The sequence below is a fragment of the Acanthopagrus latus genome, chromosome 5, assembly GCF_904848185.1.
Source record: "Acanthopagrus latus isolate v.2019 chromosome 5, fAcaLat1.1, whole genome shotgun sequence".
NCBI classification, from domain to species: domain Eukaryota; kingdom Metazoa; phylum Chordata; class Actinopteri; order Spariformes; family Sparidae; genus Acanthopagrus; species Acanthopagrus latus.
In genome coordinates, this window is record NC_051043.1 from 24,411,826 (window position 1) to 24,430,809 (window position 18,984).

At 45.6% G+C, this 18,984-nt stretch overlaps 1 protein-coding gene across 7 annotated transcripts in view; it reads right to left on the reverse strand.

The window, feature by feature from the left end:
- Positions 1–435: 435 nt before the first annotated feature.
- The window catches only part of mapk4 (mitogen-activated protein kinase 4), a 22,192-nt gene continuing 3,643 nt past the window's right edge, over positions 436–18,984 (reverse strand). The window contains exons 3-12 of one of the 7 annotated variants that reach the window (XM_037099321.1): positions 18,295–18,334; positions 17,133–17,253; positions 14,461–15,975; positions 12,969–13,144; positions 7,979–8,123; positions 5,969–6,051; positions 5,605–5,683; positions 5,106–5,325; positions 4,577–4,742; positions 436–4,335 (exon numbers count right to left, since the gene is read on the reverse strand). In XM_037099321.1, coding sequence (XP_036955216.1) covers positions 3,388–4,335; positions 4,577–4,742; positions 5,106–5,325; positions 5,605–5,683; positions 5,969–6,051; positions 7,979–8,123; positions 12,969–13,144; positions 14,461–14,827 — 2,184 coding nt within the window. In that variant the 5' untranslated portion in view covers positions 14,828–15,975; positions 17,133–17,253; positions 18,295–18,334 and the 3' untranslated portion in view covers positions 436–3,387. Of the gene's footprint in view, positions 4,336–4,576; positions 4,743–5,105; positions 5,326–5,604; positions 5,684–5,968; positions 6,052–7,978; positions 8,124–12,968; positions 13,145–14,460; positions 15,976–17,132; positions 18,072–18,294; positions 18,624–18,984 lie in introns of those variants that run through there. The other 6 variants (XM_037099318.1, XM_037099317.1, XM_037099323.1 and 3 more) reach the window with 6 other exon arrangements.

An 18,984-nucleotide genomic window follows, 5' to 3' on the forward strand; every position in this document is an offset into this window, starting at 1 on the left:
TTAAGACCTTTGCGGCCACGTTTTTATCTTCAGGTTGTTCTGTTGATGATGTAATATTTGTGTTATGTCAAATCTTGCTATAGAGAGCAAGAATAATTCATTCAGCTGTAGTTTGGGTGGTAAAGCTTCAGCATTCCACATCACGTGGGCTTTTTTTTTAACTCAATATTTTCAGTTCTTATAAGTGTTTGTGTTTTTGTTTGTTTGTTTTTGCAGTATAAGCAAAAATAATAACAATATGCACCACAGAGGAGTGGTGACTAATTTAAAATTTAAAACTAATTTAAAACTTAACAATGTGTTGCTTCTCTTGCTTCTCACAAATTTTGTGACACAAGGCCAGATTACCAACCCAGTTGGCAACATGATCCTCAGGTATTCCATAGGCTGCATATACATCAACATTTGTATTGGCAATGAAAACACAAGGTCAAATAATATTTTAGTATTGTTTTATTATTTTTTCAGCAAAAACAGAAACTGCAAAAAGAGATACTATCAATCAATATTGAGCATTTAAAAACCTCAAAGCTGTCCTCAAATGAAAAGCTGAGGCTCCCTTGAAGCGTGAGTACAAAAGGAATAAGAGCTCACGGAAATAGACAGTTTTGAATGAGGAGACACATCATTAAAACTACAGAGTTGAAGCTATTCGAATAGTTGTGAAAGCCATGCAGAAGGGAGTGGATATGTTACATTCAGCAAGCTGGAAGCATTGTGGTGTACTGAGGCACATTTTCTACATTGCTTCACACACTTAAAATAACTAACGTCGGCTCAGTAACCATACGTGTTACAGTATGATTGTATTATTTGTCGGTGATGTTATTGCTGGCTTAGGTTTTACCTGCAGAGGAAACAGTATATAATGAAAAATGTGATTGTTAGACCTGCAGAGGTTGAAAACTTCTTTTTACCAGTAAGTAGTAAGTAGTTTGACTGCCGCACAGCTTATATCTATTTCTGACTAGATAAAGGTCTCTGGATTAGCAAATGGACATTTTGGATTATTACTTCTCTCAGTTGCTCCAGCTGTGGTGAAAATCTTGGAGCTAAATTACGCTGAAAATAAACTGAAGGTGACAGAGTTTCAATTGTCGCTGAGGAAAACCTGTATTTCTGACTGTGCTAGTGACTCTAAATGTGCTATATGTCAACTGTGAATATAAAAGAACCCATCTGGCTTTGCTGTGTCCTAAGTTGTACTGTTAGGGTTGTCACATATGACTTGATCCTTAGTCAGGAAGTCATACTACTTTGTGCCACTGATGGTCTGCTTACAGGTGCAAATGTTATGGAAGTCAACCTTTTGAGACCAACGTCACATGAGCGTTACCAGTTACCAGCTGTGAAAAAAACTGTCAGCTTAACCTTTTAAAGGAGACATATTATGCTTCGATGTTTTACGTTGATTCTTGTGCATGTAAAAGGTCTTGAGAGTTAAAAAGCACAAAGGGAGCTCTTTGTTCCCACAGAAAACACTGCTCCTGAAGTGGCTGAAACACAACATCAGTAGCCACACCTGTGACTTCCTGACATCACTACGTCTCCTTGTCTCACATTTTCGTAATTCAGCCTGTATGCGTGGTAGAAGTGAAGCTAACCAAGCTGAAACGCATTGGAACCATCGGAGACACGGTAAGTGAAAGCGGTTTCTATGAAAAAATGTATTTGTTTTTGGAGCATTAAACCCAAAATAAAATTATGAACCTGAAAATCATCATAATATGTCTCCTTTAATGTGATCAGGTGTGACAGACTTGTTGATAACTGTCTGGACATCAGTCTAGACAGAATGGGTATCAGATGCTGGACTGAGAGATAAAATACGTCTTATTCTGGGGTGTTGTTGCTGTGCAGGCAGTGTCATTTATACATCTTAGTAATAGCCTTACCCTTGTGTAAGTACAGTCCATTGACTGTGTCCAGTCTATGGTTCACTCACAGCAGGGGATTACGCATCAAATAGTGATATGAGGAATGGTGGAGTGCTATTTCCTCTTGGTAACAGAATATGGAGCACATGGATTTAAAAATATTTCCTTTTGGCACTAGTTCAGCGGAGTGGTTTTAACACCATTTATGCTCTCTATTCGCTCAACAAGTGAAATGAATGTCAGATGCAGTTGATTGAGAATGTATGAGGCACAAGCCAACAGCCCTCATCTGTTCATAACTCATCAGACTGCGTCTCTTTACCTGATTTGGTGACCTTGAAGGGGAATACATAACATTCTGGGCGTCTACTGTCCGACACGCTGGATAGAAAAGTATTTGAAAATATATGTTTTTGGTTATTTTCTGTTCCATACAGTGTATTAATATATTAAGCGGGCAGCATAGAGGAGTTTGAGTACAAATCATTTTCTACAAAGGTTGCAAAGGATCTACATTCTCCAAAATATAGGCTACTGTTGTTTGCATTACAGCTTTTCTGTGGCCAGCGATTGAAGACAGATATCTGGCCGTCTAGTACAGAGAGGATGGTATCTTTTCAGTGAAGTGTGCAGCAGATGATGACGGTGCACAATTGAGCTAGAGCAAAGTTTGCTGAGTAATCATAAATTATTAACCATAAAAGCATTCCACGTAAAATAATAATAATTAAAAAAAACTACAACTCACTCTGAAGTAACGTAAAATTGTGCTCTAGCGTTCAACAGAGAATACAAGAATACTTTAGACACAAGAATACCGCCAACAACAGTCTCGAAAAAAATGTACCGTAGAATTAAATATGACAACAGTTTTATACAAGTTTACAAGGTATGCCGCGGTGACAGAGCTCATTCAGTCACTGCGTGTTAAAACCAAATACTAAAATGGTTCACCACTGAGCATCATTTCACAGATTGTTTTTCAGTTAATACATTCAGAGAAAAAAATTCCCTGTGTCGCTTTCATTATTCGGTGAACATCACCATTGGAAGACTGTCCAAAAACGTACCGGCTGATTGGCGCGCAGCAAGCAATCTCCTATAGAAACCCAAACTTAAAACAAACTGAACGATCCCTCGCCAGTAGGTTAGTGTTACCCAGCACAAAACAGCCGGGGAAAGTGTTTGTGTCACAGCAGATCGCAAATGCCACAATCGTTGATGAGCTGACCGTTTCTGAACATTCTCATGTGGAACAAATCCTTGAAGAATAGTTATTAATATTTACCCCCAATGTTTTGTGACCTTTTATTGCCTGAGAGCACCTCCTGACAAAGCTGCAGGATGCTTGCTTGTTTAAGTGAGTGGTTTGGTAACAAAAAGACAGCTGCTGCCAACACTAAGCGCTAATGTTTAAAGCAGCGTATTCGATCCTCACTCTGCGAAGCACTGTGAGCATTTGGAAGTGCCGAGGCAATGCTGTGGTGACACCGGAAGTTAAAATTCAGCATCATGACTTGGGAGTCTGCGGTGGTGGAGTCCTGTGCTCTGGAAGCCTGGGCACCTTTCTGTTGATGTTTGGCTGCTTGCTTTCTTCCCTCCATCCTCCCTCTTTTCCCTTCTTCCCATCAGCTTTCTCCCTATTCTGCCTGCACAGTTTCAGAGCTCGGGATATGAACATGTCCAGGTCGAACAGCCGCTCTTTTTGCTTGATGGGAAGTGACTCCAAAGAGCCATCGTTGGCTGGCTGAGGAATGGAGGAAGTAGAGGAGAGGGGCTGGGATTCTTGGAGAGGGAAAAGCGGTGAGGTGGGAGGAGACGCGGTGACAGGCGACTGGGGAGGAAGTGGACAGGTGGGAGACGACGGCAGGAGCGAGGGGAGGGAATTTGAGGAAGACGTGACAGGTGGCAGTGGGCTTCGTCTGTCTTCGTCAAAGTCAGCTGATGGCTGTCGCAAAACCTCCGCGTAATGGAAGACTGGAGTTGGAAGGTCAGTCGGGGAGAGAGGAAGAGGCGGGGAGGAGGCGTAGCAGGAGGGCTCCAAAGACGGACTGGGACTGGGCGAGTGCAAACGAGACTGGGTGCTCTCCACCCAGCGGGAGATCTCCTGGAATAAATCCCCCGTCTCCTCCGCCTCCTCCTCTTCTGCTTCCTCCTCCTTCATCTCTCCCAGGTCCTCCACGCTGCCGCCGATAGGCTCGGCAGGCATATGGAGGATGTTCGTGTTACGCTTCCAGTGAGACAGATCCAGGATCAGCTTTGGCTCTGAGTAGTGTTGAGGCTTACCCTCCCTCCAGGCAATTTTATCCAGGTAGGAAGGGGAGCCCACTTTGTAGTCACAGGAGCGGCCACAGTCCAGTTCCCCATAGCCCAAACCACAGGCCCGCTCCAGAGAGGAGTGAGAGTTTTCCAGGAAGCGTTCAGCTGAGCTGCTGTGGGAATACTTGCGTGGGTCGACCTATATGAGATAGATGGGGGGTAGCAGTTGGGGAGGAAGAGGATGAAAAATGGGGTAAGGTAATAAAGAAGGGATTTTATTCCAGTTGGAAGCATAACAATGTTTACCTTGTGACTGGAAACAGTCACTTTACCGGATCAGCATTACCAACTTCTTCACGACTCTACTCTAAGTCTAAGATAACGGTCCTACTGAAGTACAAATCAGCCAATACAAAGGGAAATGACAGAGCGTATCCCACCTGAGCCTCCTCTAACAATGAGGTGGAACTGGCCCGGGGGTCTCTCTGCACCTCCTCATCCTCCGTGGTGTCTCCCATGTCAGATGTAGTGTGGCCGGGAGGCATGCAGCGGCACCTCCCGCCCGACTGCTGCCAGGACGTGTCTGTCGATAAGCTGTTCTCGTACCTGCAGAAATGAAGCATTTGTCTTAGTCATATAATAAGTTGCTGTGCCACAGACTTGGTATGATATGTCGACTTAACATTTTTTCAGTGTTTCATGTGTGAAATGAGATTTGGTGAATAAGGCAAAAAACAAATGTGATTCTGCACTGGTTCAAAATCTAAGTCAGACTGTGCTTTTCGACACAAATGGCCACTTGATTATTTGGTGAGAAATCAACAAAATAGACCAGAATGCAGCAAAGAAGTTATAGTAGTAATCACAAATTGACACAATAATGATTTTCATTAAGAATTATAACAAATAAAGAGAAAAGTCCCTCAACCTCCCGACCACAAACCACCACACAAAGGCTAATCTACACACCTCTCCCAGTGGATGCTGGAGGCCTGGCTGTTGCTGTTGCTGAGGCTCTGCTCGTTGATGAGGCTGTCCTCCAGCTCGTCCTCGATGCGGAACGGATGCGTCGAGGTGGGCTCATCCTCGGGACATGAGTACTGCTGGAGAAAGGGGTGGGACAGCGCTGCTTCAGCCGTCAGTCGATCCATGGGGTTAAAGGTCAGGATGCGCTCGAGGAAGTCCACAGCTGAGCGAAGAAGAAGAAGAAGAAGAAGAAGAAGAAGAAGAAGAAGAAGAGATATGGAAGACGAGGATAAATAAAATGTGTTGGCCATGACGTGTTATCTTTATTCGTCTCACTCTCTCAGGGCTAAATCACAAGCGTTAGACCTTGAAACCTCTTAATGCTACTCTATCATCTCTTCATCGTCTGTATGTTTTTTTTCTATTACTCTTATTTGTGCCCATTCTATTACACACTGCTTGACCTCCCTTTTCCTCTCGCTACTCAATGCCCTCGGCTCACCCTGAGCATCCACTTCAGGCAGCAATTCAGAGAAGGGTTTCTTGACTCTCCATCCATGACTGATATACGAAGGCATCACCTGGGAAAGAATGACAGTTGGGTTAAAGTATGCACATCATTCTGCTGTGGTTATTTCTCTTTGTGCATGCTTAAAGAGCTGTCAAGGTGCTGTGATTCTATAAAGCAGAATTTAGTTGAGGACAAAGAGCTGGGGCATTGTTGGATAGAGTTATGTGCAAATTTAACCTTGGCTGCAAACTGAATTACTCTGGTCTAAAGCTGCAAAGGGAACATGGCGACACCCCGTTCCACATTTAAACAATAAGCTTGCAGACATGAAGAGCAGCAGCCACCGAGGCGTCACCTGTAGCAGGTCCTGCCTGTCCTCCTCTCTCAGCACGGGCACGGTGTCGAGAATCAGCTGCATCTGCTCCAGCTCATGAGCTCCTGGGAGAGGGAGCCGACCAATCAGAGACAAGCAGAGAAGACACTGACGATCAGTTACATAAGCAGAAAAAAAAGGTGACCAATTAGAGTCAAGCAGGGGTAACTAGGGGGTGTGAGCTGTCAGGTGAGAAGACATGGAAGGATAAGGAGGGGCGATAAAAATGATGTGGATGGAAACTCTGCAGACAGCCATTACAAAAAAAAAATGTCCTACAGATCTGGTAATGTTATGGGAAGTAGGGGGTAAATAACAAGCACATATTTGTCATTTTTTTTTCCAGTAAGCAGTTGCTGATAACTGGTGATTTCTTAAATACATTTCCAGGAAACTTCCAACTAGTTTCTGTCTAACTTCCACTCAGCAGGCCACTAAAGTGAGTTGTCGCAGTATAACCTATAACTCGTTCATGTTTAACATCTGCTGATGTCACCAGCTCAACTTACAGAACAAGAGGGTTAATCGTTAAACAGGTTAAAGGTGGAAATTTCAGGCATGTTGTCTTTCTGGTCACACCCAAACACAGTAGGTAGTGTATTTTGTGCCACAGGAAATTTTGTTTCCACAATGCAACCTGTTGGGTAGCACCTCTCAAATCCCACATCCATCTAATATTAGCAGGCACTATTGTTAAACCACTATAACCTAAAATATCATGTCGAGTTTATTGGAGGAAGAGACACATAAGATAAGATAAGATAAGATAAGATAAGATAAGATAAGATAAGATAAGATAAGATAAGATAAGATAAGATCACCCTTTTTTGACACCCAGAGGGAAAATTCAAGTGCCATCACACTCAACTCTGAGAAAAGTCCCGAAATACATTTTACTCTTAAGAACTGGTTGAAAACAAATCCTTTAAAGTCACTAATCAAAACCAGAGGTGATGCTTTAACGTTTCAGCTCAGACTGGTGCGGCAGCATTTTTCCCTTTAAATGTTTTCATCCAGCTGACGGACACCAGCAGGTGGTGCTATACCAACACATTCGCCACAAAAAGCAAGCAGTGGCAGTGTATTTGAATGAGAGTGCACTGTTTCCTCCTGTGGTAAACAAAAAAATATACTGTCCCATGCATGTATACTCTGCTGGCTCGGTGAAAAGCGAGGCAAGCATCTCTAGCAGTGGACGTGAGAAAGTCTAGCGGACGGGAGCACCAGGGAACGGATGATGCGACTGGGTTTATGGAACCATCTCTCCTGTGGTGTAGAGGGCTGGTGGAGGTCAAATCGGCCTGTCAGAAGGAACTACATCAGCTGCAGGCAGCCACAATTTCTTTATCGTCATTGTTATTCTGGTCAGGCAAAGAAGTAGCCTGCAGAAGGAGAATAAAGTATCTTTGGTGGAGGACACAGTGGAGAGAGAGGCTCTCCTTAGCTCTCGCCTGATGTCACCTTGTGATGAAGTCTTTCAGCACCTTTTTTTCCTTTGCATTTCTGACAGAACTTTATGCAAGTAGACAAAGGACATAAAAGACGTGTGAATACAAGTGATTTACCCGATTGTGCTGCTGTATTCACTTGTCATTGCCAAGCTGGCCTGGTGTCACTGTCTCATACGCTGCATACCCACACTGCAGATATCAAACTGTGACAAACTCTGCATGTTTAAAAAGAGTTTCGGCTGTGCAGATACATAAATCTAAATTTTCATTTTATCTGTTACATGCGCTGTCCTCCATGGAAGCCACAAATCAGCCTACAAACAGTAGATGTGTAAAATATTAGGAACAGCACTTGTTCCTGGACATTTTCCCCCAAAGAATCTTGCAGGACCCTTTGAATAAGATGTTTCTGCTAAATATTAATGACACAATTGTACCTAATCATGCCGTGAATCAATGATAAGCAATCATAAAAGTTGCTGTGGGACGTCAAGGTCACGATGGCAGTGTTTCGGCAGAGGGCCTGTGTGAGAGACAGTACCTGCGAACAGCATGCGTCCAGTGAGCATCTCTGACAGTATGCAGCCAGCAGCCCACATGTCTATGGCCTTGGTGTAGTTGTTGGGGGACAGGAGCAGGCGGGGGGAACAGTACCACTTAGTAACCAGACCCTCGGACAGATAGCCCTGGAGGAGCAGGTTGGGGGGGAGAGGGAAGGAAGAGGAAGTTAGAAGATATCAGAATGGTATGCTGTCGTTCGGTTAGTGAGGAGGATGCAACAGATAGGCCTACTGTTGGTCTGCATGCACGTGTAGTTGCTCATGTTCATCACAATCCAGCTGGCAGTTCTTGCGGAAGCTATTTTTGTTGCGTGTGAGTGCAAGCATTGTAAAAGTCAGTAATGTCAGCTACAGGAAAAAAAAAAGAAAGAAGGAAACTCAAGCTCACAACTGATATTTTTCGATTTACACCCACAAAGATTTCATCATTTTGTGGTCGTGTGCGCGAGGATGGAAGCCGGCTCCTGCAGCAGGAACTCTACCTGCAGACTCCTGCTCTGACGCTCTGCGCCGCAACAACAGCGTCCTCTCATTAGCACCGCTCCGAACAAGGCCTTTTACTTTTGTAAATGTTCACCTCGTGAGTAACACGGGTGGGCGCCTTGCATGGAGATGAGCTGCAGGCGGGCGAACTCACATGCAAACCAGACCTACTCACTGTGTAATGAGATTAAATATAACTCGCACACTATTTTTGTACACTTTTTTGTGGATTTTGTGATTTTCATGGTTGGGAAAGAGGCCCCCCCTCCAAAAAAAAAAAAAAAAAAAAAAGAAAATCTCTGCTTTTTCCATTTTCCATCTCGCTGTTCGCCGTTCTCCCTCTGTACTCTGTTTAGGACTTGCGCCACAGAGACAGCATGGGATTTATCCTGGCCAAGATGAGTTTGCACACTCAAAATGGATGTCAGAAAATTGCTCTGTGATCTTCTTCCACACCAGTTACAATTATTTTTGGGACGCGTGTAACATCACACCACAGGAAGCAGGAGAGGGGGGAAAAGTGCCTCTGATAATTACATTTTTCTTGACAGCTGAGAGGCAAGTTTCTTCTTCTCATTTGATGATGGTAAATATATATATATTTTTTATATATATACAGTAAACTGAGTCTCGTTCAAAAGGTTTAAGGCATGACTCAGATCCCTTTATTCATTGTGAGCCCACGCCAGTGTTCCCACTTAAACATCCCTTCCAGCAGTGTGCCGCCACCTAGAATTGAGCCTGGCCGAAAAATGTTTTTATCAAATGTCAATTTGGCTTTAAGGAGTCTTTTTTGGACCAGCTTTCTTACATCACACGACTCCCTGAATACAAGATGAGTCGCCCTGTCGAGAAAGCTCTGAATACAAACTAACTTCTCTCCACTCTTTCCTCCTCCTCTCGTTTCATCTCACTACTCTCCGTCATGTGCACCAGCATCTCCTCTTCCACTTCCTCTCTCTCTCTCTTCATCCCTCTTTCCTAATGCCTACTCGGGCCTACGCTGCACCTTATTTACCGCCCTCCCTCCTCGCCTGCCTCCATGTGCCAGCGGATGACGGAGCAGAAAACTGATGCTGAGCGCTCGCTGATGGCCTGACAAACACACACTCACCTTGTCTTTTCCTCTCTCCCCCTCTGCGCTCACCCTCCCCTACACCTGAGCTCTCCCTGGCGAGCCTCTGATAGGCCGGCCCGTGTCTCATGTACCACAGCACAACGTTCTCGGGACGGAATATTATTTCATGACACAAGTTAATTATAAAACGACTTTGAAAGTTGGTTTGAAGAGAGAGAGGGAGAGAGAGAGAGAGAGAGAGAGAGAGACATATTTAGGCCTCAGTTTCAACAGTGTTTCTTCTCTCCTTATCTTCCTTCCTCTTCAGCTGTCAGCACCTCCAGCTTTTCTTCGCCATCCGCTCCCTTCATCTCACCTCACCTCAGCGTTTCTCTGCGTCACCCCCCGGCAGCTACGTCTCCCCCTCCCTTTTTTTCTCTCTTCCTCGCCTCTTCACCCCATCCGTCTCCTCATGCCACCCTTCCTTTCTCACCTGTTTCATCCCCCGCTTCTCGTCTCGCCAGTTTCAAGGAAAACACAATCGTCACCTTCCCGCTGTCTCCCTCACTCTCTTTTCAAACTGCCTTTTCTTCTCCGTTCTTCATCCAGGTCATGAATAATTTCTGGGCAGATGCAGCCCAGCAGGTGACGCTTGCACACACACACACAAACACACACAGAAAGTTCCTACTGGAGAAGACTGTAAACAACATCACAAATATTGTTTTCTCAGCCTCTGTCCCCTTTCATTCTCTCCTCTCAACCTTTCTGTCATCTCTCTGAGCAAATGTTTGCCTGCATAGTCGCCGGCGCTCGTCAAACAGCCACTGGTTGGGGCGCCGTTTAGCTCAGCTGGTAGAACAGGCGTCCCATGTACGGAGGCTTTGTCCTCGCTGCAGCCGCCCCGGGTTCAAGTCCCGACCTGGGACTCTTTGTTGTCTCGTCCTGTTTCCTGTCATGTCTTCAAAATGTTCTATCAATAAAGGCATAAAGGCCAAAAAGATATACACTCGGACCCTCCCTCCCTCTGAGATACTTAAGCAGCACTGAGAAAAGGTGGGAGGGGAACTTCAGTGCGTCAAACATCACATAAAACTAGACTAAGTTTGACTGTGATGCAGGGACTTATAAAAGAGTCATACAGCCAGGCTTATGGCTCAATATGTAAGTTAATACTATTTATGAATTTTCCATCACAGCTGAGGTCAACACTGCCCTCGTCCATTACCACAAAATGTTTGTAAAGAAAAGAAAAAAAGCAGCTCTGAATCGGCTTTGAATTATTAAACAGCAGAGCGGGGAGCCAGCACGTTCACTGCAGGCATCTGCTTTCGGTGTCAACGCTGCATCACAAACAAGCCCGGGGCGTCATCTTACACACACACACACACACACACACACACACACACACACACACACACACACACACACACACACACACACACACACACACACACAACTCCTGATGCCGCGACGCAATCTCGCGCTAACGAGCGATGACGAAGTGTTCTGCTGGCTGACACACACGATCAGCCGGGACCGACTAGATCCAACAACACCCGAGAACAATTCAGAACCGTGTCTGAGTTTTTTTTCTGTCGGCGCACAGTTTTTTTTAATTTTTTTTTTTTTTAACTGGAGTGTAAATGTGCTGCTAGAACTCTTGTTGGTTATTAATGCGTCCCTGTTATCAAAGCTTTGAAGAGAGGCTTACTGCAGCACCAGAAGAGGGAAAAATAACATCTATCTATCTATCTATCTATCTATCTATCTATCTATCTATCTATCTATCTATCTATCTATCTATCTATCTATCTATCTATCTATCTGTCTGTCTGTCTGTCTGAACATTGTGTTCTGTGGAGCACTTCTGTGGGTTCACACTGTGAGAGCAGAGACATCCAAACACACTCGCTCAGACTCGGTGGAGGGGGGCAGAATGAGACAGAAGGAAAAGCGTGTCTCCGCTGTCCTGCTCGAACCACTCTCCCTTCATCTCCCTTCATCTCCCTTCATCTCCCTTGCTTTTCATCTCTCCCCCCGTCTCCTCTTTGCCCCTTTCGCTCTTTATCTCCCTCTGCACATTTAACCTCTCTTTCCCCCTTTTTCCACCCTCCCATGACCCCCCCATCTTCCTCACCCTTGCTCCTCATCTGTTCCCTGCCTCCACCCCTCCTCCTCCTCCTCCTCTTCCTCCTCCTCCTCCTCTCCAAACCCCTGTGTCTGCGCCCAGCTGATCCCAGTCCCGTGTTCTGCTCAGACAAAGATCGTCTTTCACCAGAGCTCCTCTCCACACGCACGGGCCCCGAAAAACACACGCAGTCATACAAACACACGCACACACACGCAGACACACACACCTTCTGCCCTGCTAGTGTTACAGTGCTGCTGCGGGATCTTAGCGCAAGCACAATGGAGAGGTAAATTGTCGCATTAATCTCTCGGACAGGTTAATCACAGGGTTTGATCAGCACAGAACCTGACACCGGGGCTTTGAGAAGAAGACGTTAGTGTAATAGCAGGGCTTCATCCTGATGCGACACAGACACAGGTCAGACACGGAGATGTGTTCAGATGTCAGTCACGGAAGAAAAAAGTCTCGGCTGCACCGCGGTGGCGACACTGAGAATAAGCCACTTATTAAGAACTCGAGGTTTAGAAATTCAGGAGAGGGACACTGAGAGGGACGTCAGACAAACGGATCAATTATTCTGAGGGTTCGGTTGTGATGTGTGCGACAAAGCGTGTGTGTGCAAACCTCCTGATTTTCTCATGCAACAGCGTGTCATAGTGTGTATCCATCAGCCGTCCGATGATAAGCACACCGGGGCCACGGCTGTCCCTCCCGCAGCTCTGCCTCAATAGGAGGAGAGCAGAGATAACGTTTAATAATACAATACACTGTCATCCGCAGGCAGGCAGAGCGGCAGAGAGGAGAGCAGGGGGGGGAAATCCTCTGAACTTTATCAGCCTCTCCTGACATGGATATTCCCAGTATGATCCGTCCTCCTCCTCCTCGCAGGACGCGTATCAAAGACGCTAATTAAATCCGTGTCGGCCAACACTGCGCGGGGAGGAGATGAAAAAACTTTCGTCCTCGGAAGATTAAGGGATTCCTAGAATTAATTTGAGGCTTGTTTTAGTAGAGCGTGGGCCCAACGAGAAAGATGATCACAGGCGGGGCGATTGGCCTCTCGTCAAAAACAACACTTGATGGCACATTTTGCTTCATTCACATGCCCAAGAAAACGATCACCAGGACTGATGAGGCTGGAAATGTTTGTACAAGTGATACTGACAGAGAAGACATCCAGCTACTGGTGTGTATTATGACCAAGCCGACCAACATCATCTTGATTTCTAATCCTGAGAAGGGACTTGTATGAATGTTACAGCTGAGAGTGAACAGACATCCGGACACTTTTCTTTACCTTGTGAGAGTAGTGAGGGTCGACTATCCTGGCCAGCCCGAAGTCTCCGATCTTGAGCAGCAGTTGGTCAGTGTTGACGAAGATGTTGGCGGGCTTCAGATCTCTGTGCAGGACGTTCGCAGAGTGGATGAACTTCAGTCCCCTCAGCAGCTGGTAGAACAGCAGCGTGGCGTGACCTGTTCAAGGGCAAGAGGCATCAGGAAGCACCACACCGCGTCTGTTCTCACCGCAAACGAGGCTTATTCCTGACCAGGTCAATAGATTTAATGGGGAAATTATAAAAATGGTGCCCTTTTTATTAGCATTTTACTCTGACGCCATTGGTTATTCCCTAGTAAAAGCTGCAAAAATGAGTCGGATATTCGATAATAGAGCCCGAGCATTTCGCATGCATGTTTTCGGTCCAATGCCGATATCGATATTGAAAAGATTTCGATATATATGATCCCTTAAATGTGACTGTGACACAGATTTGATAACAAAGATTTGAAAGGGAGGCATAATATTTCACAGATTTACATTATTATCTGAAATGACAACAATAAAAGTATGAACAACATTTTAAACAGCGGGCTCAACAGGCTCTATTCGGCAGTTTTTTGATAAGTTTTTTTGGCAGTATTTTGATAATCCATTAATTCACTGTCATTGGTTGCAGCTTCTTAAATGTGAGGATTTGCTGCTTTCCTTTATTATTTGTGATGGCACAATTGCTTCGGACTGTCATTTGGACAAAACAAACATTTCAAAATGTCACTTTGGGCTCTGGGAAGCTGTGATGAGATTTTTTAAAAGCGATTTTGACATTTTTTGATCCCTACACACAGATATTATGATTAGTGAGTGAGTGAATTTTCCATCTCAACTTTCATTTTCAGTGACATCTGGAGAACAAGATGTGTCGGCCAAAGCATCTCTGCAGCACTGCAGGATTTTATAATGCTGTTTTACCACACATCTTACGTTTATTAGGGTTAGGGTTAAATCCCAAGCTTCAGAGTCTTTGGTTATTGCATTGGCCGTATTGTAACTTCGCTAATATTGCCATTAATTGTGCAGCCCTACACAACACCTGCCCTAATTCAAAACTCAACATGAATGAATAAAGGAAACACATGGTCAGCGAGCACATTTTGGGCATCATTCTGATATTCTGATGTAAAAACACACATCAACAAAATATGGTTTGTCTCACTCAGCACAGACATAAATAGACATAAATAAATGCGATGTAATTTCGAATTGTGTGTCTTTTGGATGTAGACAATGAAGCGCTGTCTCAGTAAGACACAGTAAGAAAGGGTCTCAAAATCTTTGTCACCAGATCCAATAAATCACAGCACAAACAAAGCCAGCTGCACAGGAACAAAACACCAGCGAACACGAGGCACCACACTGTGGTAAAAATGGGACTTTTAACCGTCGTCAGCAAAAGAAAACAGTATTTTGTGTTCCTTTATCATTTCATATTTTTCCTCTCAGCTTCTCGTACCTGTGTGCAGCGGCCCTTGCTCCAGCAGCCGAGCCAGATCCGTCTCCATGCACTCCTGGACGATGTACAGAGCACTCAGCTGGGCCGGGTCTCTGGGCAGAGGTCGTCCGTACGGCGCCAAAACCTCGTGAACCCTCACCACGTTTTCGTGGAGCAGCCGGCGGGTGATTTTGACCTCCCGCAGGCCGTGTTTCACTGTCACGGCGTCACGCATCACCAGCTTCTTAATCGCCACGCGCTGTCCAGTGCGCTGGTCCAGAGCCGAGAGGACCAGGCCTGTGACGCCTACGCCGAGAGGTCGAAGGTCAACAAAGTGGCCCCCCAGGTCAAAGCCGTGGAGGAAGAGGGGGGCGTCTTGTCTGGCCATGATGGCTCAGTGGACAGATTCCAAGTACCTCGAGATAAGTTTAAAAGTGCTTTATTATTCTCTTTTTGCGCTTAATGTTACATCTTGCTGGTGAGTCCAGAGTCTGAACTAGAGACCTGAATCTTCTCCTGGTAGCTGGTGCATGTTGGATGTCACTGCGACAAGTAGTCAGGTGAGAGGCGGTGGCAGTTTTAGGGGGCCCACAAAGGTTTTAAGAGGATTAATTTCTCCAGAATGTCAAGCTGTGCTCAGTTTGCTCAGTATTGCAAGCTATTTAGAAAAAAAAAAAAAAAAAAAGTTTTGTCCTCCATGGCCACAGAGGTGTCTTTGTGCATCATCTTCACCTCCTCCTCCAGTCCTGTGTGGGCAGATTCTTATCAAATCACTCTTTTTACCAAACCCGCTGTTATCCTGAACGCAGCCGCAGACAGGGAGCGACAAATGGGACGCCAGAAGAAAAATCAAAGGCAGAAGAAGAAATCAGTCCACCACGTTGCAGCTACAGGTTCATACACATGTTGGACGTCTTTCTCAGCGCTGTCCTCGGCTGCCGGGATGCACTACTAATCTCTCTCGCTGTGTTTTTTCCCTCACGCACAGATAGTCAGAATATCAGTGAGTCTTATTAATACAACCCAGGGCAGGGGTATCCATAGAAACAGCCCTCTGTGAGGCTGATCCTGCTCTCACATGTGTAGATGCATCATGGGACAGCAGCAGGCAGACAGCCGGCTCTGCTCTGCACTCGTCTCTCTCTCCCTCTTTCTCTCTCTCTCTCTCCCTCTTTCTCTCTGCTGTGTTGGTTATAAGTCTGTAATCCTCATCGACCAGTCAAAGCCTTTCGATGGCGAGACGGGAGGGAAAGAAGGAGGGGCCACGTGAGTTACATTCAGTGAGACGGCTCCTCCTCTTCTTCCATGATACCAAGGGAGAGTCTCAGTCAGTCAGGCGAGTTCATTCATTTTGAGACCCCCAGCTGGGTTTTCAGATCCCAGAATGGGCATACGTGTGCAATGCGTTTAATCCCTCAGTAATCCGCTTCCTGTTGCTGTCTCATGAATGCAGGGATTTTCAGCATCAGGCCTGTGGGAGGATGATGCCATTAGCTGCATCGCTCATCACATCTGCTGCTGCTGCTGCTGCTGCTGCTGTGGAGGAAAAAAAAAAAGGAGGAAACGGGGTGAGGAGAAAGTTACACAGCAACAGAGCCGCGGCGTTAACAGGGTCCGTGCCGCAAGAGAGTCACCGTTACATAACACCGAATGGCAGCGTAACCTAATCTGCAGCAGTAACTCAATGTGCTCAGAGAGGATAATCAATTCAATGAGGCTTTAATATCTGCTGCTATATGACACTGTTGACATTTCAGAGCGGAGACAATCTGACAGGATGGGAGGGATTATCGTGGCAGCATCCTTTTGAGTGATACATACTCTCCTCTGCAGAGCTACAACAATTCATCAGTCCAACTGTTAAATCAACTGCCAACTTTTTTTGATGATCTTTTGCATGACTTTTCATGGTTTCCTCACTCCTCTGTGACAGTAGAGTGAATAACTTTGGGTCATGGACAAAAACAACATGTCCTCTTGTCAATGATCTTACAAAAATGGTTGTTGGTTGCAGCCCTAATCTTTTTATTGATTCCCACATTATAACTTTATTTTGTCAGATGAAAAGTAAGTTAAAGGATAAGTCCACCCAAATATATATATATAAAATAATCAAGCAATTATTTACTTATTCCCCTGCTGATGGAAAGTCAGGTGAAGTTTTGTAGTCCACGATCTATTTGTGGAGATTCAGTGCAAAACAGCGCGGCAGCATTCTCTGAAACAACCAAAGCAGATGGGGACTTGTTTTAAAATGTAAAAAAAAAAAAAACTAATAAAAAACAGAAAATGGCTCTCTGCAGCTCATCCAGCGTAATCCAAGTCTCAGAAATCCCTGAGATCCCAGGTTGTGTCGAAAAGATGTTACTTACACCCTTTTTTAAGCTGCAGTCTTTACTGTAGCTGCTAAGATAAAAGTGTTAGCACACAAACCGGCTAAAGTGGGTGCACCAGCTCAGCGTGTTGAGGGTGTGAAGCTGCATGGAGAGACACATCAGACATTTTGTTACCGTTTTACTTTTTAAAACAAGCCCTCGTGCACTTCAGCTGTTTACGAGAATGCTGTTCTGCTGTGAAGCTCCAGAAATGTTTTGTGGGCGACAAACCCTCACCGAACTTCCCATCAGCCTGAGGGTGACTAAGATAATGACTGAATTTCCATTTATGCGCAAATTACAGGAGAATCAGCCTACCTGACATTTTAGTTCAATTTCCGCCTCTTGAAACATAACAAAAGCACTGATCCCCCGGGGTGGGGAAGAACTCAAACAATCCATCAATCCACAAGAGCAGATCTCTTTTGGTGTCAAAGGCCTGTGGGAAAACAAGAGGAGGTGCACACAATAACCGGACTGAAAGTGCACTCCAACCACACACTCTGTGTCCGCGCTGGCCTCGGTCCGGGGGCCTGACTGTAAGGTGAGAGGAGAAGGACTCAAAGAGAGAGAGAGAGAGAGAGAGAGAGAAGGGGGGAGCGCTGACAGTGGAGAGCTGGGTGGGAGGTGCAGCTGGGCTAACTTAATGTATTATGCATAACCACTGGAGATGGCGCTTGGTGCTCTCTCTCTCACTCTCTCTCTGCGTTTATACTCCATATTTCTTCGGGGTTATGCAACGAGAATATTCAATATGAATGAGAACCACTGGCAGCTTGGTGATGCGGTGCGGTCGAAATAGTGACTATTTGGAAGTGTGAATCACAAATCGCATCATATGAAGGTGGATTAAGAAAATAAATTTAAAAAAACAGCCTGTAATTTAGGTTTAGTCAGAATAAAATGTAATGAATGAAGTGAGCCAGTGTGATGTTGACATGTGCAGGTGACACTATGTGAACAAACACATGCTGTTGTACTCTGGCTGTGTGCAGCTGCCTGTTTCCTTTATCTCTTCCTCTCTCTCTCTCTCTCTTTCTTCCTCTCTCTCTCTCTTCTTTTTGTTTCTCTATTTACTTGCAAACAGGCGTTCAGGCAGTTTTTTTTTTCTTAAGTTGCAACGTGGAAACGCTGCATCCTCTCTGCACACTGGCTTCATGCTGCTGCCTTCGTGTGTGTGTGTATGTGTGTGTATGTATGTGTGTGTCTCCAGACTCCAGTGACGCCCCACTGACAGAACAAAAACAGTGGGATTGATCTAATTATATTAAAAGAAAGAAGAGAGCTCATGTCCAGAAAGAAGAAGAAGAGGAAAAAGTAGTGCCACCAGCTCGTGCTCCTTCTTCTCCTTCTTCTTCTTCTCCCACCTCATCCCGCTCCTTCGTTATCTGATCCATCTCAGTATCAGAGCTGGGGCACGATAACAAGAGGAGGAAGAAAGAAAACACACGCACAGATAACAACAGCAAGCGATCCGTACTCACGCAGCCGCAGCCCCGCCGTCCGCAGACAAAGACCCGCTGGAGGAACAGAAAAAAATAAAAAAAATAAAAAAGATGTGAGAGATCCTTTGGAGCAAAGAAAAGTGAAACGCGACCGCATCTCTCGTCTCCCCCTTTGTGTGTGTGTGAGTGTGTGTGTGAGTGGCTCGGATGATTCGGGGAGGGAGAGGCAGCCGGTACGGGTCGGCACCGAGGGCGATCCGCCGAGATGAGATGAGAGAGAAGCCCAGAGGCGGCTGCTACAGAGCCGCAGAGCCGGGCACTGTGGGCGACTGTCCGCTCCGAGTCCGCGCTGCACGGGAGTGATGAGAGGAGAGGAGGAGAGAGGAGGGAGGAGGGAGGAGAGAGGAGGGAGGAGGGAGGAGGGATCACCCCCAGTCTGATACACCATCTACGAGACCTTCACACTCACTCACACACTGCAGCATGGGTGATTAAGTACATCTCTCTCTCTCTCTCTCTCTCTCTCTCTCTCCTGACCTCACTTATCTGCTCTCCTGGTCTCAAAAAACCGAACCAGCCTCCAGCCTCGATTATCTTATCAGAGTCATCTACAGTCCTGACATGTGCAGGACCGGTGAGTTTCAGATTCCCTCCTCCTCCCCTCCCCCCCAGAGAGGAAACTAGAAAAGAGCCTGTGTTCATGGTGAATGATGAGCCTTATTTTT